The 22883-nt window shown below is 43.4% G+C and overlaps 1 protein-coding gene across 1 annotated transcript in view; it reads left to right on the forward strand.

Moving 5' to 3' along the window:
- The window catches only part of PKD1L1 (polycystin 1 like 1, transient receptor potential channel interacting), a 193459-nt gene that overhangs the window by 47183 nt on the left and 123393 nt on the right, over positions 1 to 22883 (forward strand). Inside the window, exons 6-12 of the mRNA XM_049893068.1 lie at positions 5793 to 5909; positions 6418 to 6586; positions 7129 to 7368; positions 10575 to 10707; positions 15655 to 15861; positions 20985 to 21166; positions 22069 to 22290. Coding sequence (XP_049749025.1) covers positions 5793 to 5909; positions 6418 to 6586; positions 7129 to 7368; positions 10575 to 10707; positions 15655 to 15861; positions 20985 to 21166; positions 22069 to 22290 — 1270 coding nt within the window. The remainder of the gene's footprint in view (positions 1 to 5792; positions 5910 to 6417; positions 6587 to 7128; positions 7369 to 10574; positions 10708 to 15654; positions 15862 to 20984; positions 21167 to 22068; positions 22291 to 22883) is intronic.

The raw sequence follows: 22883 nt of genomic DNA on the forward strand, positions 1-22883 counted from the left end.
ATGGAAATGATATTTTCTGAGTTCCTGCATGTGAAAACTGTTTGTTTCCTTTATATTTGAATGACAATTTCCTGACTCTGAAATCATAGATCACACTTTTCTCCCCCTTAAGGACTTCAGTTGTTTCTTCACTTTAGCTGGTGGATTTGAACTGCGTGCCAGCCTTTTGGTTAGCAGCCAAACTCTTAACCACTACACCACCAGGGCTCCTTCTCATGTAACAGTCGTTCTTAAATGTAGTCCTTAGACCAGCAGCATTACCATCACCTGAGATTTATTTGAAATGCAAATTCTCAGACCCCACCCTTCCATTGCCACTGAGTCCATTGCTGAGTTAATTCCTGAGTTGATTCTGACTCATAGTGACCCTACAGGACGGAGTAGAGCTGCCCCCATAGGGTTTCCAAGGGTGTAAATTTTTATGAAAGCAGACAGGCGTATCTTTCCCCTGCAGAGTGGCTGGTGAGTTCCAACCTCCGACCTTTCAATTAGCAACTGAGCACTTAACCATTTTGTGCCACCAGAGCTCCACCCTAGGCCTACTGTATTAGACACTCTGGGCATAGAGCCCAGCAATCTGTGTTTTAAGTAGCCTTCCATATACTCTGTATATTCTCATGTTGTAGTGATTCCAAAGTTGGCTTTTTTCCCCCTTTGTAGCCGACTTGCTGTTTTCATCTGGTTGCCAAAAGAATCATTTCTTTATTTTTGAAGTCCAGGAGCATTACCAGAATATGTGTCAGTGTTGACCATTCTGGGTCAACTTTCTGTGACACACATGTGTTTCATTTTCATTTGTTTCAGAAAATATATCTTGAATTATATCTTTAGGTGTTTTTCTGTTCCAATATTTCAACCTGCTCATACACATGTTAGATCTTCTTTATCCTCTCTAATCCTTTTATGTTCTTCTTTTATTTTTTGTTTCATCTGGCTTGCATGTCTCATTTTTTCCACTGTATTCCCTCTTTTGTGTTCTGCAGTTTCTATTCTTCATTATAATCATTGAAATGTGGCCCTGATTCTTGCATTTCTGCTCAATGGTCTTGCATCATAGAAGCTACTGATTACTTAAGTTATTAAATCCTTTTATTTTCTCCTGCACAGTATTTTTTAGGTAAATGATCTTAATTTGTTCTAAGTATTGACTGAAGTTCCAGCCTTAACTCTTGTAGTACCTTATGTATTCTGAATAATTTCTCTTTTTCTTTTCTCCCTCCCTCACTCCCTCCTTCCCTTTTTTCTTTCCTTCCTTCCTTCTTTCTCTATTTCTTCATAGTATTACTCATAATTTGAAAGAATTGTCCTTTTTCCTGGACTAGTTGTTTGCAGAATATGTGTGCATGTGTGTCTCCAAGACTGTATTACAGACTAATTGAGACTTTTTTTTTTTTTAACAAAACAGGAATTTACATAACCTTTTCTTTTCTCTAGCTAACGAAATCAGGCAGTCAGAGTTCTCTCTGCAATGGAGGCTCTTTTCTCCCCTACTGCCACAGAAGCAGAGTGCTTCTCACAAATATGGTTTTTGTATGTGATTCTTCAATTAACCCTCCCTCCTCTGTCTCTCAGAACTGAACCAAGTCCAGAGGGACTCTTGCTCCCAGCTAGTGCATCTGCATTCCCACTGTGGCAAACAAGGGATACATTTTTTACACTCATGGATGTCTCTTTTTTCAAAAAGTGTAATTTTAAAAAAAGTGCTGAGTCCTCTTGGCACTGAGCTCTCACTCCAGGGCATCCTCTCTTCCTCTAGTAGGTTCCCACTCTTCCATGCTGGATTTCTATTGCATTAGCATCTCTTGAATCTATTTTGGATTCTTTTGGTTTCACCAAAAAGTTAAGAAAAGAAAAAAAAAGTTCATATTTTTAGTCACAGTTTTCCTTGTTGTTTTGGGATTAATTCCCAGAAGATTTAGTGGAATGCTGTCTGCATCTCCATGTTCAAATTAGAATGTCCTCTATTAATTTTAAGCATCTATATAAAGCTTTAGAAAAAAAAAAAACCTGGTGGCACAGCGGTTAAGAGCTATGGCTGCTAACCAAAAGGTCGGCAGTTCAAATCTACCAGGCACTCTGTGGAAACTCTATGGGGGCAGCTCTACCCTGTCCTATAGGGTCACTATGAGTCAGAATCGACTTAATGGCAACAGTTTTTTTTTTTTTTCTTTTTTTTATAGCTTTAATGGAAACCCTGGTGGAGTAGTGGCATAGTGGAGGCGAGCTGGCTATTGGCAGGGGTGGTGGGGGCAACTCAGTCATTTGTCTCTCATCTTTCAGTAGGATGGCCTGGGCTTATTCCCATGGCAGTAATGACAGGGGACCAAGAGCACCAAAAGAGGGCAAGTCCAAGCACTTATTAAATCCAGTGACCATAAGACTAGCACAGATTAAAGGGGTGAGGAAATACACTCACCACCTACTCGGACAAGCTGCCAAGTCATATATAGCCATATTATAAGGGTATGGAAGCAGGGGAAGAATTTTTTTTTTTTCATATAGCACAACAGTTCTTTGATATGTTTGACTTTATTTCAGTATTTTTTGCCTAGATGTGGTATGGTCAACATCTGTTTTCATCCTTGTGACTATTTCCTACTACACAGGTTAGGGTACATAATTTTCAGGGCACAAAATGAAAACGCAGGGCCCCGTGTTAACAATTACTAAAAGTTTCAAGATGGTACATCAGAGCATTGAACCAAGTGTCAGCTTTTCTGAGTGCGAGGCCCTGTGCAGCTGTGCAGGTTGCATGCTCATGAGGCTGACCCTACTACAAGGGGTTAGAAAAATCCTTTGTTGTATCAGTTCCCCATTAGTCATCCCACTATAACCACTCATAACCCCAACATAGCCAAATGTTAAATGCTATGTCTTCTTTTAAAAATTTACTAAGTGAACCCACCTGGAGCAAAGGAGAGTGAAGAACACCAAGGTCACATGACAACTAAGAGCCCAAGAGACAGAAAGGGCCACATGAACCAGAGACCTACATTATCCTGAGACCAGAAGAACTAGTTGGTGCCCGGCCACAATCGATGACTGCCCTGACAGGGAGCACAATAGAGAACCCCTGAGGGAGAAGGAGATCAGTGGGATGCAGACCCCAAATTCTCATAAAAATACCATACTTAATGGCCTGACTATGACTAGAGGAATCCTGGCGGGCATGGTCCCCAAACCTTCTGTTGGCACAGGATAGGAACCATTCCCAAAGACAACTCATCAGACATGAAAGGGACTGGACAGTGGGTAGGAGAGAGATGGTGAAGAAGAGTGAGCTAATTATATCAGGTGGATTCTTGAGACTGTGTTGGCATCTCCTGTCTGGAAGGGGATGGGAGGATAGAGAGAGTTGGAAGCTGGCAAAATTGTCACGAAAGGAGAGACTGGAAGGGCTGACTCATTAGGGGGAGAGCAAGTGGGAGTAAGGAGTAAGATGTATATAAACTTATATGTGACATACTGACTTGATTTGTAAACGTTCACTTGAAGCTCAATAAAAGTTAATAAAAAAAAAATTTTTACTAAGTGGACATTCTTTTTTCCAGAAGGTGTCTGTATGCTCAAGGCAGTTATTTATAATGAGTTTTCTGGAACTGAAGTGGAACTTGAACCTTACTATGTGGAGATTGGTCATGAGGTTGTGTCTGTGTTCATGAATTCCAGCAGCGTGCATGAGGGTGAAGTTCTTATCTTTGCTCGTTCCCACATAGATCAGAAAAGTAAGACCTGCGTCTGGAGTCCAAGCAGCCTGACCACAGCAATAAGTGAATTACAACTCTCTGTCTGCTTCAATTATATTGTTCAAATTATAACAGTTCCAAGTTCAGACACATCATTCATCATGTTCTCTTCTTGCCTTCAGAAAACACTTATTGCAGAATACTGTGGTCTGGGGACACGCAGAAGTCATACAAGGTCCTAGTTTCAAGGAATTTATAATCTACTGAAAGAATTAATATATGCATACAAAAAATATGAGCTAGAGCATAAAAGTGCCTTAAGAAGGATATTGCTAAGGGCCTGGGAGACTTCAGGAAAAGGGGAGAATTACATTAACTGGGGAGATAAAGAATGTTTGATGTAGGAGTTCACGTATGACATAGGCCTTGAAGAGGGGGTTTAGACATGAAGAAATGGATGTGGGAGGAGCATTTCGAGCAGACAGCATGCAATAAGCAAAAGCACAGAGACGAGAAGGAACAGCCACCGGAATTCACCGGGCACCACAGTGGGCAGGCACTCCGCTTTACCCACGTTACCTCCCTTTATTATCACAACAGCCCTGTGAGAAGGTGCTCTTTTCATCCCAATTTTTATAGAAGAGAAGCCCAAGCTTAAAGGCCAGTGAGGGTGAGAATGGGGTATTCTAGCCAAATATCAGCAACGTTATGGAGATAAAAGTCAACGCTTTATAACCCAACAAGTACGGGAGCCAAAGATAATTCCAAAGTGTTCAGCCTAAGTGACTGGAATTAGGATTTTACATTTCCCAGAAATAGGACAGAGGTCTGAAATAGAAGCAAATGGAAGAGGCATCAAGATGAACTCATGCTTATAACTTGTTCTACACCTTGACTGTGTATTTTCCATATAATTCAGTGTAATTAGTTTGTTGAGAAACTCTCTGTCCAAGAAGCTGTAAGATATGTGTTTGTTGTTTTATTACCTATCGATTGGCACACCCTAGCCACCTAACTGGTCATTTATATTTACTTGTCTAAATTTTTAATAAATAAGCAGCTTGTCCACCCACTATAAAAGCACAATCCTTATATGTCCCTAGCCTGTTGCATACCAGGATTTATAATCAGGAGGTCTGGGTTTTAATCCAGCTCCACAGATCACTAAGTGATAATCTTGTGCAAATCCATTACTTGCACGTTCCTCAAGGTTGTTGACTATGGGACTGTGGTCAGAATTAAGTTTTAGGCATGGCTAATAAGATAATGTCACTCTTATTCATGGGATATTTATTTTTCATAAATTCTAATGGATTGATGAAGGACACTTTATTACTATTATAAATAAATATTTTCTTCTTATAAAGAGAAAAACCATGCAGAACAAAAACAATATAAACTTTTTAAATATCTTTTTATGACAGATAAGTTGTTTTTAATCTTCTAAGACATCATAGTCCTCTTTTAGAATCAGAGAAAATGTTTGTTATTTCCCCTCTCTGTCTATATGTACATGTCAGCTGCTAACCAAAAGGTCAGCAGTTCGAATCTACCAGGCGCTCCTTGGAAACCCTATGGGGCAGTTCTACTCTGTCCTATAAGGTCTCTTTGAGTTGGAATTGACACGATGGCAATTTTTTTTTTTTTTTTAATGTATTTGTGTGTGTAAAATTTTGCATAAAATTTGAGGGCTTAAAAGCCTGAGGCTTATTCTTGGACCCATTTTAAGAACCCCTGTGAGGCAGAAGACTACTTGGCACGCACATTAGAGAAATACTTTTAAAACAAGACCATCTAGCAAATTAATTAACCTATTTCCAAGTAGTTAACGTATTTACTACTATGTAGAAAATTCTCAAGAAAGGTGGAGAAGACACTTAAAGAAAATTTTAATGAGAGAAATTCTGTGAGAGGAGAACTTCTGAGAGAAGTTAATGTTTTCCCAAGTTTGTTTCAAAACACATGCTTTGAGTTTTGAAATGCATTGGAATTCAATGAAAAGAAGTAAAAAAATGTTAAACATTGACTGTGTGTTCCTTGAGACAAGTGAATTAGTTCTAAGGCTGTTTTTCTCTTACCCCTCTTTTTCTTTTTTTCTCATTTTAGGTACTGTTGTTATGTATCATTTCCCATTCACTTCCTCGTGTAATGTGTCCACTTCTCAAAGCCAAGTGGGTGAGAGCCAAGCCTGGCCCAGTGTGATTGTTTGGTATAAGATGCAGCGTATGTTTTTGTTCTAATTCCAGATTTAACAAATTCTCTTTTGTACCATCAGTTGAGATTATGACAGCCACAGACAGCACTATGTCCTGTTATCAGCTCTCCCTGAGACTCTCATTTGCCCTTGAATAGTCTCTTTATTGACCTACCTTTGTTCTAGAGCTGTACTAGAACACATAGGCATGAAGGCTTCAGTCTAAAGGTAGGAAAGGGTAGAATATCAAGCAGAGTCACTTGCCAGCTCCCCATACCATACCTTTGAGGAAAATTCCAAAAGGAGTTGGCCATATAGCTTTCTGAGCTATTACTCTGATGACCTTTAAGCTCAGTTCATAATTGCTTCTCAGGTCCCTATGGCTGCATGTCTGCCCCCACAACCTTGCATCCACATTCAGAGGTTCATTATCCATCTCTCATAGCCATGACTGAACGGGAAAGTAGAGGTTCCAACCTCTGCTGCCTGAGTTCTAGCCCTCTGTTCTGAAGTAGCTGTTCCTCTCTTTCTTCATAGCTGTTTCTGTCTACACAAATGGAACTGTGTTTGCCACAGACGCGGACATCACTTTTGTAGCTGTTACCAAGGAAATGAGTCCCCTGGAGTTTGAGTGGCATTTTGGAGAAGACCCACTAGTGAGGACAACTTCAAGAAGCATTAAAAAGAGACTTGGCATCCCCCAGCGGTTGGTGAACACAGTCATAGTGATGTGTGGCTGGGAATAACGCAGGCTTTACTCAGTCTGAGGGCTATTGTGCTACCATTCAAATATTCTTAAGGACAATTTAATTGTATCGTAATGAGCCACTAAGCACCTCAGGGAACTGAACTCAAATGTAGATTTATAGTGTTGAGGGACTGACTCCCTTTTCTTCAGCCTGAATTGGGTGAGAAGGTGTGGGCTTTGAAACCAGAAAAACCTGAGTTCAAATCCCATCTTAGCCAGCAAAGTGACCTGAGAAAATTCCTCAACTGAAAAAAGCATAATGATGCCTCCCCCACTCGCTTTGAGATGTGAATTAAAAAACGAAGAAGGATGTTCAAAAATTTTTACTTTTCCTTCTCCCTGATAAGATGAAAATCATTAGGTGCTGTGGTAATTCCTGCAAGTTAAATGCTGGAATTCCCCTGCCTTTCTCTTTGAAGTAATATAGAGATTCTTTCTAACTGACCTTGTTTCTCTCTTGCCATCTGACTTTTCTGGCCTCTGGGGGCCTCATCCCACAGGTACCACGTGGTGGTCAAGGCTTCCAATGGGATCACTAGTGTGGTCTCTGAGCCCCACCCCATCACTGTCCAGAAGAAAATTGTTGCCAATCGTCTCTTGTCCACCTCGTCTGCTCTGCTAAACACCAGTGTGACCTTTGAGTGCAGGATTAACTTTGGCACGGATGTTGCTTACCTGTGGAACTTTGGGGACGGCACTGTCAGTCTGGGAAACAGCACCAACACTCATGTCTACAGCAGGTAAGGCACTCTAGGCACAAGTAAAGAGCTTTCTGCAGCAGCGGCTGGGATTGACTTTTCGAGTCATCAGAACTCAGGCTCTCCAGAAATTGACTTGCCTTTCAGCCGGTATAGCTGACAGATATTTACCAGAGACAAATAAAATCCAGTTATTGTCCTTGAGGAGCTCAGAGTCCAGGGAAAGACAAAGAGATGAGCAGGTACTTTCAGAAGAGCGAGTTGAGTCCTAAGCAAGAAGTACAAGGTATTGTGGGAACACTCATTCTTTGTAAAACTGAAGAGAGCTCACAGGGATATTTGCATATGAACTGAAGATTAACTCCTGAGTAGGAATTTGCAAAGGGAAAAGTGGGGGAGGGGATTCCAAACAGTGACAGCCTACAGGAAGGCACAAGGAAAGGTGCCAATGGGGGGCATGTTCAGGAAATGAGAGAAGTTTGGAGGGACTGGTGTGATATATATAGAAGAAAGGGTTGAGGTGAAGTGGGCATAAAAGTAGAAGGTACTTGGGGACAACTAGTAAAGTGCTTCAGTACCATACTGAAGAATTTGGATGCTATCCTTGAATTTGGCATTGACTGAGCAACCACTGGGGCTCTGGTGGCTCAGTAGTTAAAAGCTAAGGCATGCTACAGCTGCTAACCAAAAGCTCGACAGTTCAAAACTACCAGCCACTCCTTGGAAACCCTATGGGGCAGTTCTCTGTCCTGTAGGGTCCCTATGAGTCAGAATCAACTCGACAGCAACGGGCTTGGTTTTGGTTTTTTTGAGCAACCACTGTTTTCCTTGAGTAAAGTTTATGGAGATAGAAAAAAGAAGTATGAGTGCCTTTGTCCAAAATAAACTTTCTGGTTCCTTGGGGAGGTAGATTTGCCCATGGAAAACCACAGGTGGAAACCCCAGGATTGCCTCACCTCACTCAAGCTTGGGAGAGAATTTGGCCTCTCCCTGTCTTCTCCCTGTGCCTCACATCTGAACCTACCTGCCGTCATCCCACCCTCTGTCCAGTCCTCAGGCCCATATCATGACTTGGACCCAAGGTCTAGAGGCCAGACCCCTTAGGGATCTCTGCCTGGACTTAGGACTCACAGCAATGGTCCCCAGGCCCAGGTTTCCCTGAGAGTTTCAGCTTTTTCTTAGCTGCTGGGATTGGACACTTATTTCCCCTTCTGCTGATGAATTCATCTGAGTGTCCCAACAGTCCCAATGACAAGAGCTCTACCCAGAAGTCCCTCAGTCTTGCTTTGATGCACTTTTTGCTCTGAATTAGGAGCCCTTCTCCAGAGCTGAGTGATATAAGACCATTATGAGTATGGAATTGGACCATGGACACCTTCCTGGAGTTCAAGGCCTCCTTGGACTGGACGCCTCTCAGTTGATGGGAACCTCCATTCCTGACTGTGACCTACATTTTGGCCAGGTCTTCCATGGCTGCCTGGGATTTGCCCCTTAGGACCCAGCCCCTCTTGCAGGTGGCCAGTGCCCCAGTCTGGTGCACTGAAAGGGCTTTAGGGTCAGGTTGTCACTCAAAGGTTGGCTGTGTCAAATTTTACCTGGGTAAACTTGAGCTTCTCTTCTCCTCAGTTATTTAATCTGTAAAACGGGGATAGGAATTTCCCCTTGACAGGCTTCTGTAAAGCAGCAGTGAGATAATACTGATAAAGGGACATACTCAGGTGTCGCCTGCCTCTTGCTTATTTTCCCCAAATGTGGGTCTGGTGCCAGATCTCAGCCCCTCTTCCTCAAATGTTAACACCAGGGATTGTTTCTTTGCTAATAGAGGAAGCTGGTCACAACGATACCCCTTTTGTATGGGCCTGACTTGCACACAGAGATGTCCCTTAGGAGTGTGTGGAAGCCTGGGTGGCACACATGGTTAAGCACTCAGCTACTAAGCAAAAAGTGTGGCAGTTTGAATCCACCCAGAGATGGCTCCAAAGAAAGGCCTGGTGATCTGCTTCTGAAAGATCAGTCATTAAAAACCCTGTGGAGCAGAGTTCTACTCTGACGCACATGGAGTGGCCAGGAGTCAGAATTGACTCGACAGCACGTGCTTTTGTCTTCTGTTTTAGAAGCCTAAGTGAAGGCATAGAACCTTCCACTCACTACAGTCTCAGGAACCGCTTCACACCCTCCTCTCCAGCCACCCTGGTCTCGCTCCCTGGCCTCTCTTTGTATCTGTGCCTTGTTCTTCACATGGACTGTCTGGATGTATGTTTTGGCTCCAGCCTCTGCATCCACGCAAGGCTGTATTTTAGTGTTTGCCCACGGCCCCTCCACTGAAGACACTCTATTCCCAGCCCACCTCTTCTGATCCTCCCCTCCCCCAGCGTCTCCAAACCTTGAACTGGTCCTACCCAAGGGGAGGACATCGGCCTTAGGGAAAAGGGCCAGTCTGGGGGGGCAATACCCCGCTTCCTGAACCAGGGCAGTAATGGCTTTACAGTCTGCCTGGGACCCTGGACAGGAGCCCCTGGGTCAGGGTCAGGTGGAGCTCCCAGGCAGGCTCAGGGCCGCTGGGCTCCTAGGCAGCCTACCAGAAGGGCTTCAGAACATAGCAAGGCCAAAGACCACGTATCAAACCCAAGCCAGCAACAAATAGCTCAGGACAAACCACAACTCCTTAGGATGGAGTCCATGGTATAGGCCCTGTGGCCCTTCCCTGCTGGCCTTCTGGCCTCTCTCCTACCTCTCTGATCCTCTCGGCCCCCATGCTGCTTTTGTTTCTGGCACACACTTGGCACCGGTGTCCACTTGGCACATTCCAGCCTGGACTTCATGGCCCATGTTCGGTATGATCCCTCTGTGTAACCCCCACGTGCTGCATCCGGCAGACGTCGGCCTCCCACCGTGGAGCTCTGTGGGAGCCTGTGGGAGCTTGGGTGGCTGCACATGCAGTGGTGTTTAGAGCTGTCTGCTCAGAGGGAAGAAATTCATTCTCACATGGATTATTTTTCTTATAGAACATGCAACAGCAGTGTGGAAGTTCAGCCCCTGTCCTGACCCACGCTGGGTGGGCAGCCCGTCTGTTAGTAGGACCTGAAATGGCCTATGCGGAAATCTGCCTCAAGACCTTTGGCCATCTGGTCTTATTCATGGAGCTGACCTGCCATCAATTACTGCAGTTATGCAGCTCTAGGATGGTTATGTGAGATCAACGAAAACTAAGATACAGTCTCTTCATTTCTATGCATCTCTCCTTCTAGGGAAGGAGCATTTACAGTGGAGGTCCTTGCCTTTAATAATGTCAGCTCCGCCTTGCTGAGAAAGCAGGTTTTCATTGTGCACACACCCTGCCAGCCCCCGCCAGTGAAGAACATGGGGCCCATGAAGCTCCAGGTAGGTATAACAGTTTCGTTCGGCATTGCCTCTGAGTTGAACCCAGTGGCAGGAATGATGAGAGCTTTAGGGCGTGAAGCGATGCTTTGTCGGGTTTATCCTGCTGCATTTTTTGTATAAAGGCATGCCCACGAAGGGCTTCTGGGCACGGGAGACACGTCCGCCCTACCTGCGGCGGAAGGGAAAGCCTTACTTCAGACGTGTGAATAAGCCTTCATTTGCCCATATTGTACTGGTATCCAGCACAGCTTGCTTTAAGGAGGGCTTTTTTTTTTTTTTAATCCTGCAGTGATCAAGTTTCAGGAGGAAGAAACGAATATATAGGACAACAAAATAAAAAGAAATGATAAGTTACTTTCTGAGCACCTGCTATAGTGGCAAACGACATTCTGGTCCTTGGAAACTCAGGTCTGGGTTTTCAAACTATGGGTTTAAGGTTAAGGATAGTGTTTCAATTTATTTCTTTAGTTTCTTGAGGCCTTTGATTTAAAGCAAATTTTTCTTTTCAGCACAAAGTTGATCAAATGACAAATTGGAATTAAAATCTGTGACTTGGCTGCATTTCCTAAAATGTTTTTTGTGGCATTCTAACCCTAAGAGGTCAATTGCTCGGCCTCTTTGAGTCTCAAGGGCACCTCCCTCAGGCTGTGGCAGCAGAGACAAACAAGCATATCACAGTACTCCAGGGCAAGGTTGTGTCCGTCTGGAAGCCGCATTGTACAGGGATGGTCATCACGGGGCTCCTTGCAAATACCACATCCCCTTACAGTAAGATCAGGCCAGTGAGCATGGCTGTGCTGGAGCGGGTTCTTGGAGTGTGGGAGATGGACAGAGAAGTAAGGGAGCCAAGCTAAGAGCAGACACCCGGCAGGGCACAGACAGAGGGATCAGGCTTGAATCCTGACTGCTACCAAGTTGAGCCGTGTGACATCACCTTTCTATCGGTTAAAAACGGGCAAATATCAGCAATGTCATAGGTTCAAACTACTGGTTAACCGTGTGACCTTCAGTTGACATTTTTTATATATTTGATCCTCAGTTTCTTCACCTGTAAAACAGAGCAAACAGTACTTCTGTCACAGAGTTCTAAGAATTAAATGAGAAGATAGAAGTAAAATACTTGGGACATGGTTTGATGAGCACCAGTTTTCTGGTTACCATGTGAAAAGAACGCCCACTGTGGTGTGGTAGACAAAGCATCTGACTGGGATCAAGCTTGTTTAAAGACAATAACTTCCTTCTCCTGAATATACAATAGAATGTGTCCATTTTAGAAAATGTGTAAATAATGAAAAGTATAAAAAAAATGGAATCATCTGAAATTCTTCAATCAGGAAATACCCTGATGTATTTTTAACACATCATGATAATACATCCTGATTAATAGTCTGATGTGTTTACTTTTAGTATTTTTAAAGAGTCTTTATATGTGTTTTATAGGCTAACAGCTCAAAAGGTCGGCAATTCAAATCCACCAGCCGCTCATTGGAAATTCTATGGGGCAGTTCTGCTCTGTTCTGTAGAGTTGCTATGAGTAGAATCAACTTGATGGCAACAGGGTTTTTTTTTTTTTTTTTTGGTAGGTTTATGTATAACAAAGTAAGATGACTGCGTTATAGTGTGACCACTTTCTCTTGTTTTTAAATAGTCTTCTGATCACATGGTTTAAATGGAAGTATAATCTTAAATCATATGTACAGAATATACAATATTTTCATGTCCTCATTATTGAACATTTAGAGTTTCTAATTTTTTATCAATGTAAATAACATTCTGTACACAAACCGTTCAGCATATGTATGATATTTCATAGGAATTTACTCCTACAAATTATTGAAACAAAGGATATTGGTGCCTTTTCCTGGGTCTTGATACAACTTGCTAACGTCCTGGACATGCGTCTGAGAAGAGTACCTGAACCAACCACACTCCTCCCCATTGGGCTTTTCATAGTGTTTAATGTTTGTTATTATTAATGGGTTAAAAATTGACATTTTATCATTTAAATTTGCTGTACAAAACCAGTTGCCATCAAGTCAATTCTGACTCATAGCAACCCTATAGGACAGAGTAGAACTGGCCCATAGGGTTGTCAAGGAGCAGCTGTGGATTCGAACTTTTGATCAGCAGCAGAGCTCTTAACCCCTGCAACACTAGGGCTCCTAAAATTTGCTGTAACCCATGTAAATCTGGGCAGTTTTGTGACAAGTCCAAGAATGGTATCATATTCAGAGCAGAAAAAAATGAAAAATAATTGCAAAGTAATTTAAATAATAATTAAAGCCACTTAAAGAATGACAAAGGTGAAATTCCTTGGTTGTGAATACTAATATTTCTTAAAATCCTCTTTCCCAACTCCTTTTATAAGTCTTACCCTTTTAAATTTTTATAAGAGACTGCCTTAGTTATCTCGTGCTGCTATAACAGAAATACCACAAGTGGGTGGCATTACAAAAAAAAAGAGAAACCAAACCCAGTGCCCTCAAGTCAATTCCGACTCATAGCGACCCCATAGGACAGAGTAGAACTGCCCCATAAAGTTTCCAAGGAGCGCCTGGTGGATTTGAACTGCCGACCCTTTGGTTAGCAGCCGTAGCCCTTAACCAGTACGCCACCAGGGTTTCCAGGTGGCTTTAGCAAACAGAAGTTTATTTTCTCACAGTTTAGGAGGCTAGAAGTCCAAATTCAGGGTGCCAGCTCTAGGGGAAGCCTTTCTTTCTCTGTCGGCTCTGGAGGAAGGTCTTTGTCTCTTTGAGCTTCTGTTCCTGCCTGATCTTCATGTAGCTTGGCCTCTCCCTTCCCCCCATCTCTTCTCTCTCGTACTTGTTTATCTCTTCTATTTCTCAAAAGAGATTGATTGAAGATACACCCTACACTAATCCTGTCTCATTAACATAACAAAAACAACTCATTCCCAAATGGGATTATAACCACAGATATAGGGGTTAGGGTTTATAACTCATATTTTCAGGGGATACAGTTCAATCCATAACAGAGACCTTGAAAAGAGAAATCCTCAAGGGGGAACATTGCACCCATTTTCTGCCCCTGCATGGGAAGGGCTTTGTCCAGTGGGCCTTTCTTGTTCCTGCCAACCTCAGGAAGGTTTGCCTTTCATCAGGTTCAGGGTGTGGGTAGACAGCTTATCCTCAGAGGATGGGGAAGAGAAGAAAGAAGGTTGGGAAGACAGGGTGGCTGAGAGTGATAGGGTTTGTGAATACATAAGTACTGATATTTCCCTGTGTCATTGTATTTTTTTGGATTATTAATGTTAGCAAATATGTTTTTATAAACTTATGAACAACTATTTGCATTTTAATTTTTTATTATGAAAATGTTCAAGCATAAATAACAGTAGAGAGAATAGTATAATGAACCCATCACCTATACTGGAGAAATATTAATATTTTGCCATATTGCTTTATGTGTTTTTTTGATGAAATATTCTATAGTCATTCCCAGATATCATGACATTTAACCTCTAAAGACTTCAGTATGTGTCTCTAAAAACTAAGAACGTTTTCTTATATAAACACAATGCTACAACACACCTATAGCACTTCTTTTTCTTTGTATAATCGAAACCTGGTCCATAATCAAATTTCTCTCTCTTCAAAACAGCTTCATGCAGTCATTGGTTTGATTTGGGATGCACAAAATTTAGCAGTCAAGCCCTTTAACCACTATGCCACTAGGGCTCCAGAGCAAAACAAACATAAACAAAAAAACACTTTCTTTAATGCACTAGGTAAAGCAAAACAAAACACAAACTCATTGCCATCGAGTCGAATCCCAACTCCTAGTGACCACATAGGACAGAGTAGAACTGCCCCATAGGGTTTCTAAGGAGCAGCTGGTGGATTCTAACTGCTGACCTTTTGGTTAGCAGCTAAACTCTTAATCACTGGGCCACAAGGTTACCTTAAATATATATAGTTTGTACATGCAAACAAGAATAAATGCTCAGTTCTTTCCCTTAATTACCAGGGTTCAGTGTAAGGAGTTGGGACACTAGCTACTTCCAATGGCCACCGATGAGTTGTGTGTGTGCATGTGTTTTGTGGGGACAGGGGAATCCTCTCTGTCTCTTTTAGCATCATCATTTTTTTTTAAATATTAATATTATTTGATTAATTATAGACATTACCTTTTGATCCTCATTTGGGCTTATAAAAAAAAAAAAAAAGAGCATTCCATAGGCTGGCTCTGTGGCTTTCTGCCATGACTCCATTAGTCTTTGAATGCTTCTTTCCTCTTGGGCACAACAACTGCCCCAAGTCTGAAATTGGCCATGTCTCCAAGGAGCCCTGTGCCTTTTGATGGGTATTTAGAGCCTGGAATCTGGAACCAGGGTGGTCATTGTTCCTGGGTTGTCATTACTTCTGAGCTTTTCAGTGTATAGTACTGGTAGATATGAATTCAAAATAAAGTGAAATAAGTCATGATTTCATATTAATGTTTCACATTCAGAAAGCATTACTTATGTAAAATTTATGTGTTTTTTGGTATGTGTATTCTCTCATACTAAAATTTGGGTTCCTAAAAACATTACCATAATTAGCCTTTTTTCTAATAAGTACTTGAAATACTTAAAATGCAAATATTGCCACCAGAAAGAAAACTGCTGAATGAGCTTTGATTTCTTTGTAGTTCTTTTTATCCATAGAATAATTCCCATTAAGAATATATATTTAAAATACTCTACGTTAAAGTTACTTGAAGTATTTCTTTTTTTCTAGGTTACTTGTTTGAAATATGATTACATTCTTTCTAATTTTTAGGGATTGATTTTTTTTTTTCTTTTTTGATTTAATTTAGAATACATAAAATATTTCCAGGTTTCACAGTAATTGGAGTTTTACAGTTGAGAGTTAATTTTTAGCAATTTATTATTATATCAGATATAATGGGAATTTTAATGAGGCATCATTTCTTTTTAATACTTAGGTATGGCGGTCTCAGCCAGTGAGACTGGGAGTGACTTTTGAAGCTGCCATTCTCTGTGACATTTCCCAAGGCCTTTCTTATACCTGGAGCTTTATGAAGTCTAACGGCTCCCACGTGTCCCTTCCCCCTGCTGTTGACAACCACAGACAAACCATCACTCTCCCAAGCTACTTTCTGGAGTATGGAAACTATACTGCAGTGGCTAAGGTCGGTGAGCTGACTGGAAGCTGGTGTTGTTAAATCTACTGTACTATGTGCACAGTGGAACCATTACTTTCCATGAGTCTGTAAGCAAGAGCTCAACATTTTAACTCTAAACATGTTCTGTCAAAGAAAAGGGGGTTGCTTTGAAAAAAAATGTAGATATAATTTCCACAGAAATGCTTAATCCACTGGAGAGAACAAATTGTGTTCAAATGCTGTCAAAGTAATTGATTCAAACTGCCTCTAAAATTCCTCCTTATTCATTTAACAATTCTTTCCTTGACACCTACGTGGACTAAGCCACTGTGCTTGTTATGGGGATGTAAGAAGACTACCTAACTGTGTTGTTAAAGAGCTCCTTGCTTAGAACAGAAGAGAGGACGCTAGTCAGAGAGCAGGGCCACAAATAGGCATCCCCATGATGGGCCTCAGCTGGTGCTCAGTGCAGTGTGGCTGAAAATATGTGAGTTCAGAAGAGGGGAGAGGCACTGCTGCAAGAGTAGGCTTCATGGGGAGAGGCCTGACAGAGCATTTTCACCGGGATGGGGTTTGGAAAGGTGACAGCTGGGGCGAAGGCCGGGGAGGAGGTCAGGGCTTATGATCTGCCTGGAGCACAGGGAGGGAGGGAACCCTGGAGAGGGACTTTGGAATCAGACTGTGCAGGTGGTGAAGGCCAGGCTGAAGACAGGAGACTGGGGACCAGACCAGTGCCCCCCAAACTATCTGCAGGGGATGAATTAAAAAAAAATTTTTTTTATTGTGGGTGGACATATGGTCCCACTGTGCATTAAGACCAGCTCAGGCCCCATGGCTCAGCGCTGGAGCTCTTCAACACCCAGGCTGGCCTAGACTTGGTTCACAGAAACAAGTTTGCAACCAAGTGCTTAAATGCCGCGGCAATGTCGTAAAACTCTGATATGAGTTTCCTGGTAATCTCATTGTGGACCAGTCTAGCAGCGATTCACTGGATGACAGAGGGCTACAGACTATACATTGAGTACCACTGTTTTAGAAGCAGGTAATGGGAAAAATCAGAGGTTTCAGAGCGCAATCCATGCTCCACTTGGGAAATATTAATTGGGAAACAGTTGGATACAGACTGAAGTATAGGATGGTGGGAGAGTGTTCTAATAGTAAAGCGAAGAAATAACTGGAGGCTGAAACAGCAGTGGGAATAAACAGCAGAACAGGACAAATATACTGTGGATTGGGGAGTGAGCAATTGACCTGGCCCCCCCCACCAAAAAAAAAAACTGTTGCCGTCAAGTTGATTCCTACTCATAGTGACCTATAACCCCATAGGGTTTCCAAGGAGCGGCTGGTGGATTTGAACTGCCAACCTTTTGGTTAGCAGCTGAGTTCTTAACCACTATACCACCAGACCTGCCAAGGTGACTGATTAATTGTAGGTAACCAAAGGGAAATTCAAACAAAAATCTGAAGACTGGGTAAGTGGAGGAAGGATGGTGTTTCTTCATTTGCCTAATGAAGCTGAGTGCCTGTTTGGGTCCAGCTGTGTGCTAGGCACCGTGGAGATGGGAGGATGAACGAGGCATAGCCTTGGCACACTTGAGCTCACGGCCTGGTTGCGGAGTTAGATGGTATACAACAATCTATCATTGTTAAGCTATTAGCTGTCATGGAGTTGTAAGCACAATGGAAGAAAATGCTTCCTCGTTTTGTGTCATCCCCACAGTCAGTTGCAGATCGAACCATTGTGATCCATAGGATTTTCACTGGCTGATTTTCAGGAGCAGACCACCAGGCCTTTCTTCCTAGTCCATCTTAGTCTAGAAGTTCTGCTGAAACTTGTACAGCATCATAGCAACATACAAGCCTCCACTGACAGACAGATGGTGGTTGCGTGACATCAAGCTATAAATTCTTTAGAAGCAAGGATGGCAAGACTTCGTCTCACATACTTTGGACTTGTTATCAGAAGGGACCAGTCCCTGGAGAAGGACATCATGCTTGGTAAAGTAGAGGGTCAGTGGAAAAGAGGAAGACCCTCAATGAGATGGATTGATGAGGTGGCTGTAACAATGGCCTCAAACATAGCAATGATTGTGAGGATGGTGCAGGAATGTGCAGTGTTGTTCTGTTGTACCTAGGGTCACTGTGAGTTGGAACTGACTTGATAGCACCTAACGACAAGCACGCAAACAGTGAATGAGCAAAGCGCCAAGGGAAATCAGATGAAAGAGAGACTACTGAGCCAAGTCTTTGAAGACTGGAGAAGAAATTTCAGCATGGGGTCGAGGGTGCATAAGGGCAGGGAGAAGGTATGAGATGAGGCAGGAGCAACAAGGCTTCGTGGGCCGTGAGTGGTGGAAACGAGGCTGGAAACAATGGGCGGGGGTGGTTTCCTTCAGAAGGCAACAGAAAGGAAGGCACGATGGGGAAGAAGACTTGGGGTGAGAGCATGTTTTCATTATTGAATGAGTTTAGTTTGAAATTTCAGGTAAAGTGTCTAGCAAAGAAGTGAAGTAAGGGCGGGAGCTGGTGGAGGTTGTTGGGGAGCTATGTACACAGAGGAACAGTGGAAGCAGGGGAGCGGTGGGGTCAGCTTCCCGCCTTGATGTGAAGAGTGAAAAGAGAAAGGGAAGACAGCCTAGGCCTGGAAGATGACAGCTGTAGGGGACAAGAGCAAGGAAAAGAGCTTGAAAGGAGGCACTTTCTCAGTTATCTATGTATAATATAACGGAGTCCCTGGGTGTGCAAATGGTTAAGCATTTCAATACTAGTGCAAAGGTTGGCGTTTCAAGCCTACCCAGTGACGGCTTTGAAGAAAGCCTTGGTGATCTGCTTCTGAAAGGACACAGCCTTGAAAACCCTATCCAACAGTTCTGGTTTGTACACATGGGGTCACCAAAAGTCAGAATTGACTCGACGGCGACCAACAACAAAAACAACATGTATAGTATAATAAACATCAGAAGGATTCTTTTCACCAGTTTTACTTAAATTAATTTCAAAATAGTGAAAATACCTTGCATTTATTATATTCTACAAAATCACTGGTTCCTGATTCAGCCTGCATGGAGGTTTCCTGGAAGCAGACTCTTGGGATGGTAGCTGTAAACCATATTGAAGTGATCTGGAAGAAGAAGTCCTCTGAGATCATTAGTGAGCCTTCCTCCATCCATCAGCCTGAACTTCTGATGTTATGGTTGAAGCGAGAATGCCGAAGGGGCTTTCCCTACAGAGCCTATCTGGCCAGACTCCCAAAGAGCCATTCCACTGGAATTCCTCTGCCAAGGATCTGCCTCAGCTTTGCAGGTCCATAAAGAAGATCATCATTTTAGGAAGAAACCACCATTGCTACAGGGATTGGGTCATGCTGTGTAAAGTCACAGCCAAGGGCTCTCTAACCCAGCAAGTCAAGGAAATGGACAGGCAGCCTGGCCCAGGTGCTCCCTTTCTGTCCACTGACTCTGGAAAAGTGCAAGTAGCTGGAGTCAGGGGGCTGAGATGGGCATGGAAATGGTCAGCAGTACCACTCTTACCATGCACGAGGGCCTTATGTATCCACCCCAGAACAGAGCTTATGTTTACCAGGCTCTGGACAGTCTGGGTCACAGGCACCCCCTCCCAGCAATGTAGCAACATTCCTAAGTTTCCATGCTCAATGGCACCTTCACTTGGCACCTTTTCTTTTTAGCTATGTCATTACCCGTAAGTTGGCTCCTGACCAGTCTGTCTCCAGGCCAGGGAGAACTTCTGACTCAATATCTGAGTCAGATATTTGCTGCTGTCTCATCTCACCCATCAGGTGTTACATTTATAGTCAACACTCAGGTTTCCAGGGCTCATGTCCTTCACTGCTACCTGTGACAGGCAGGTCCCTGTTTTTCTTCCTCTGTCCTATATAGATTTGGAACACTGTCCCTAGCTCCTTGAACTGAAGCCTCAGAGGAAGCAGAGATTGGAGGTAGAAAATTGCAGTTTTGATCAGATAATCCTTCAGTTGTCTTAGGATCCCACTCAGAGACTGACCAGCAGGGAGCCACATGTACCCTTAGGAAGAGTGACCAAGACTGAGACATCCAATCAAAATAACAGCGAGTATTGCACTGGGTTTTTTACAAATTGCATTAAACTTAAAAACAAATGTGTACATATATATATATATATATGTATGTATGCACACACACATATATATATGCAACCTTTATATGTTTCACAGTTTCTGAGTTTAAAAATATTCACCTTAAATTTCATTTATATTTCTTAAATTCCATGTTCGACGTGACAGCACTGGGTTTGGCTTTTGGTTTTTTTTAATTCCATGATATGTTTGAGGTTTACAAAGAAGTAGCTTAAAGAAAGGTATGCCACACAAAATCCACCAAAAAAAAAAAAATCCTGTTGCCGTTGAGTCGATTCTAACTCATAATTTAGTGTCAAAAGAGAAGTTTGAAAACTATAAAATATGTGCACACATGGAAATTGTTACTTAAGGTGTTAGGAAAGCCCTAACTTTGTACATTAAAACATACCTAGCTAGGAAAATGCTAGCACTTTCATTGACTCCAGCCACTTTATCTCCCAAGGATCACAAAGCTGGTTGAAAAATGACCTTTTTCCATTTAGCCCTTGAAGCTATTGAAGCCAGTGAAGTATTTAGACTCATCAGTTTTGTTTCTACCTCTAAGAGGAACATCAAGCTCCAGCACCCATTCTATTTCATTACTGTCTCAGTTTCCTAGAGCTGACGTAACAGATATACCACAAGTGGGTGGCTTTAAAGAACAGAATTTTCTCAGTCTTAGAGGCTAAAAATCCAAATCCACGTCTTGGCCTTGTCAGTGGTGTCTTTCTTGGTAGCACTTGTCTGTCCTTGGTTCCTCGGCTAGTAGATGATCCTCACATGGCATCTGTCCTCCCCTATATATATGCATGTCTCTGTGTCTATTCTGTTCTTCTGTAACTCAGAAGTGATTAGATTTAGAACCCATTGTATTCAGGTCAGATCTAATTAACATAACAAAGAAAACTCTTTCTAAGAGGATCACATCCACAGGTACAAGGGCCAGGAATTTAACACATATTTGGGGGGGTGGGGAAGGGACACAATTCAATCTATAACAACCTCCCATGTGACTGTCCTGTCATTTATGTTACAGGTTCAAGTCAAAGGCAGCGTGGTACACAGCAACTACTCGGTGGGGGTGGATGTTCGAGACAGGGCACCTGTCAGTGTGATCTCAGAGGGCACACACCTCTTCATCCCCAAGACCCCCTCCTCCACCATCATCCTCAGCGGGTCCCAATCCTATGACCCTGACAATCCGGGCGCGCCTCTCAGGTGAGCACCACAGGTATTGTGCAGCCACTTTACCCTGCACTCACATTTGTCTATATCCTCCTCCTTCTCCAAATGCAGGCTTTGGAATTCAAGAATGGTTGGTGTGAATTCTGCCAAAAGAAGTGTAATTTTTTTTAGTGGATTAAGGCTTCAGGAGCTTCCAGGGGCTGCGCAGTAACCGCTTCTGTTTCCATTACAGCGTCTGTCACATTACACGTGCTGTTGCAGATCGTACCCCTGCTAGATTAAGACCTGCTCAAGTCTGGGGACATGCTGGATTCTTGCTTGACTCAGAGTAGGCGTGAATATCTTTCGTGAATGTATCCATGGTGATCTTGCAGCACTATCTTGAGGTTGGAGGCAAGACTCTTGGCATTCATATCCTGGCTCCTTGCTCCAAGACTGGGCAACTCCCCAAGACTCTCCAAAATTTATTTAATTCTGGACATTGAAATAATAACACATGCCACCCACTGTCTATCACATAGGATCGTCAGAAGGGTTAAATGCCCATGGCTTGTGAAGTGCTTTAGTGGCTGGGTTACCTGGGAGGGTCAGAGGTACCAGCAGGAGGGGTAGAAGCCGAGCAGTAGCTCAAAGTACAGGGGTGGTACAGGCTGACAAAACGCAAAGGGGCGCCCATGAGGTGAATGGAGACAGGAAGCAAGGACATGTTTGGTGTTAGGGGACGCTACTGATGTGAGTTGATGGGAGCCAGGCCCACTCTTCCCCACTGCCATGCTGTGCCCACTTCTGAAGTTTCCCTCCTTTGTTACTTTATAGAATAAGGGATACACAATCTCCCCCCAACCTAGCTTTCCCTTTGGGCCCTCAGGAGAGACGCCCAATGAGACGCGGTGGCCCCAGACTTAGATGCTCTCCCCGGTCTCCCCCCCACCCAGGTACCACTGGAGGTGTGCTCCTGCTGGGGCCCCTGAGTGTCCATGCTTCCATGCTCCCATGCCCAGTGGACTGGACACAACTGCACCAGTCATCTCCTTTGCTGCAACAGATCTCAGTGATGGCTTTGACCAGTTCCTGGTGACGCTGAAGGTGTCCAGCGGCAGCCGGACCTCCCCCGAAGCGCAGGTGTTCCTGTCCGTCCGCTCCGAGCAGACACTCAGGTACCAACTGCCTGGCTGCTTGGCTCCACAGGTGTCCGGGCGGCTCCTGGCGGCGTTTGGTGCCACGGAGGAAAACTGAGGCACACACTCATGTATTTACACACTCCACATCCTGATTCCTTCTCACACAGTCACACTCATACACCTACATACTGAGACTCACACACTCCTACCCACATGCACACATAAAGTATACACACATACACAGTCACACACACACACACACACACACACACACACACCCCGTGGGACAAGCCAGGACCTTTGTAGCTCCTGTGTTCTGCAGCACCCTTTAGGGTCTCCTGTGCTGGGAGCTGTGAGCTGAAGCTGGAGTTTGAGACCACCTGTCATTGGTGCCCTGAGGAGTAAGCTACACCCCACATACCCACTCAGTCTCTATCGATCATGGCCTTTTAAAGGCTCCACAATTCCTGTAGGAGAGAAATCTGTTTAATCATGCCAAAAACACATTGTGATATCTTGAAGAATTAGTATTTCACAACAGGCAATGTGTGGAAAAGGCTGGGTTAGCTAAAGACACTACAGTAGTCCCCCTGTACCCACGGAATATACGTTCCAAGACCCCCAGTGGA

This window comes from Elephas maximus, chromosome 8 (assembly GCF_024166365.1).
Source record: "Elephas maximus indicus isolate mEleMax1 chromosome 8, mEleMax1 primary haplotype, whole genome shotgun sequence".
NCBI lineage: Eukaryota > Metazoa > Chordata > Mammalia > Proboscidea > Elephantidae > Elephas > Elephas maximus.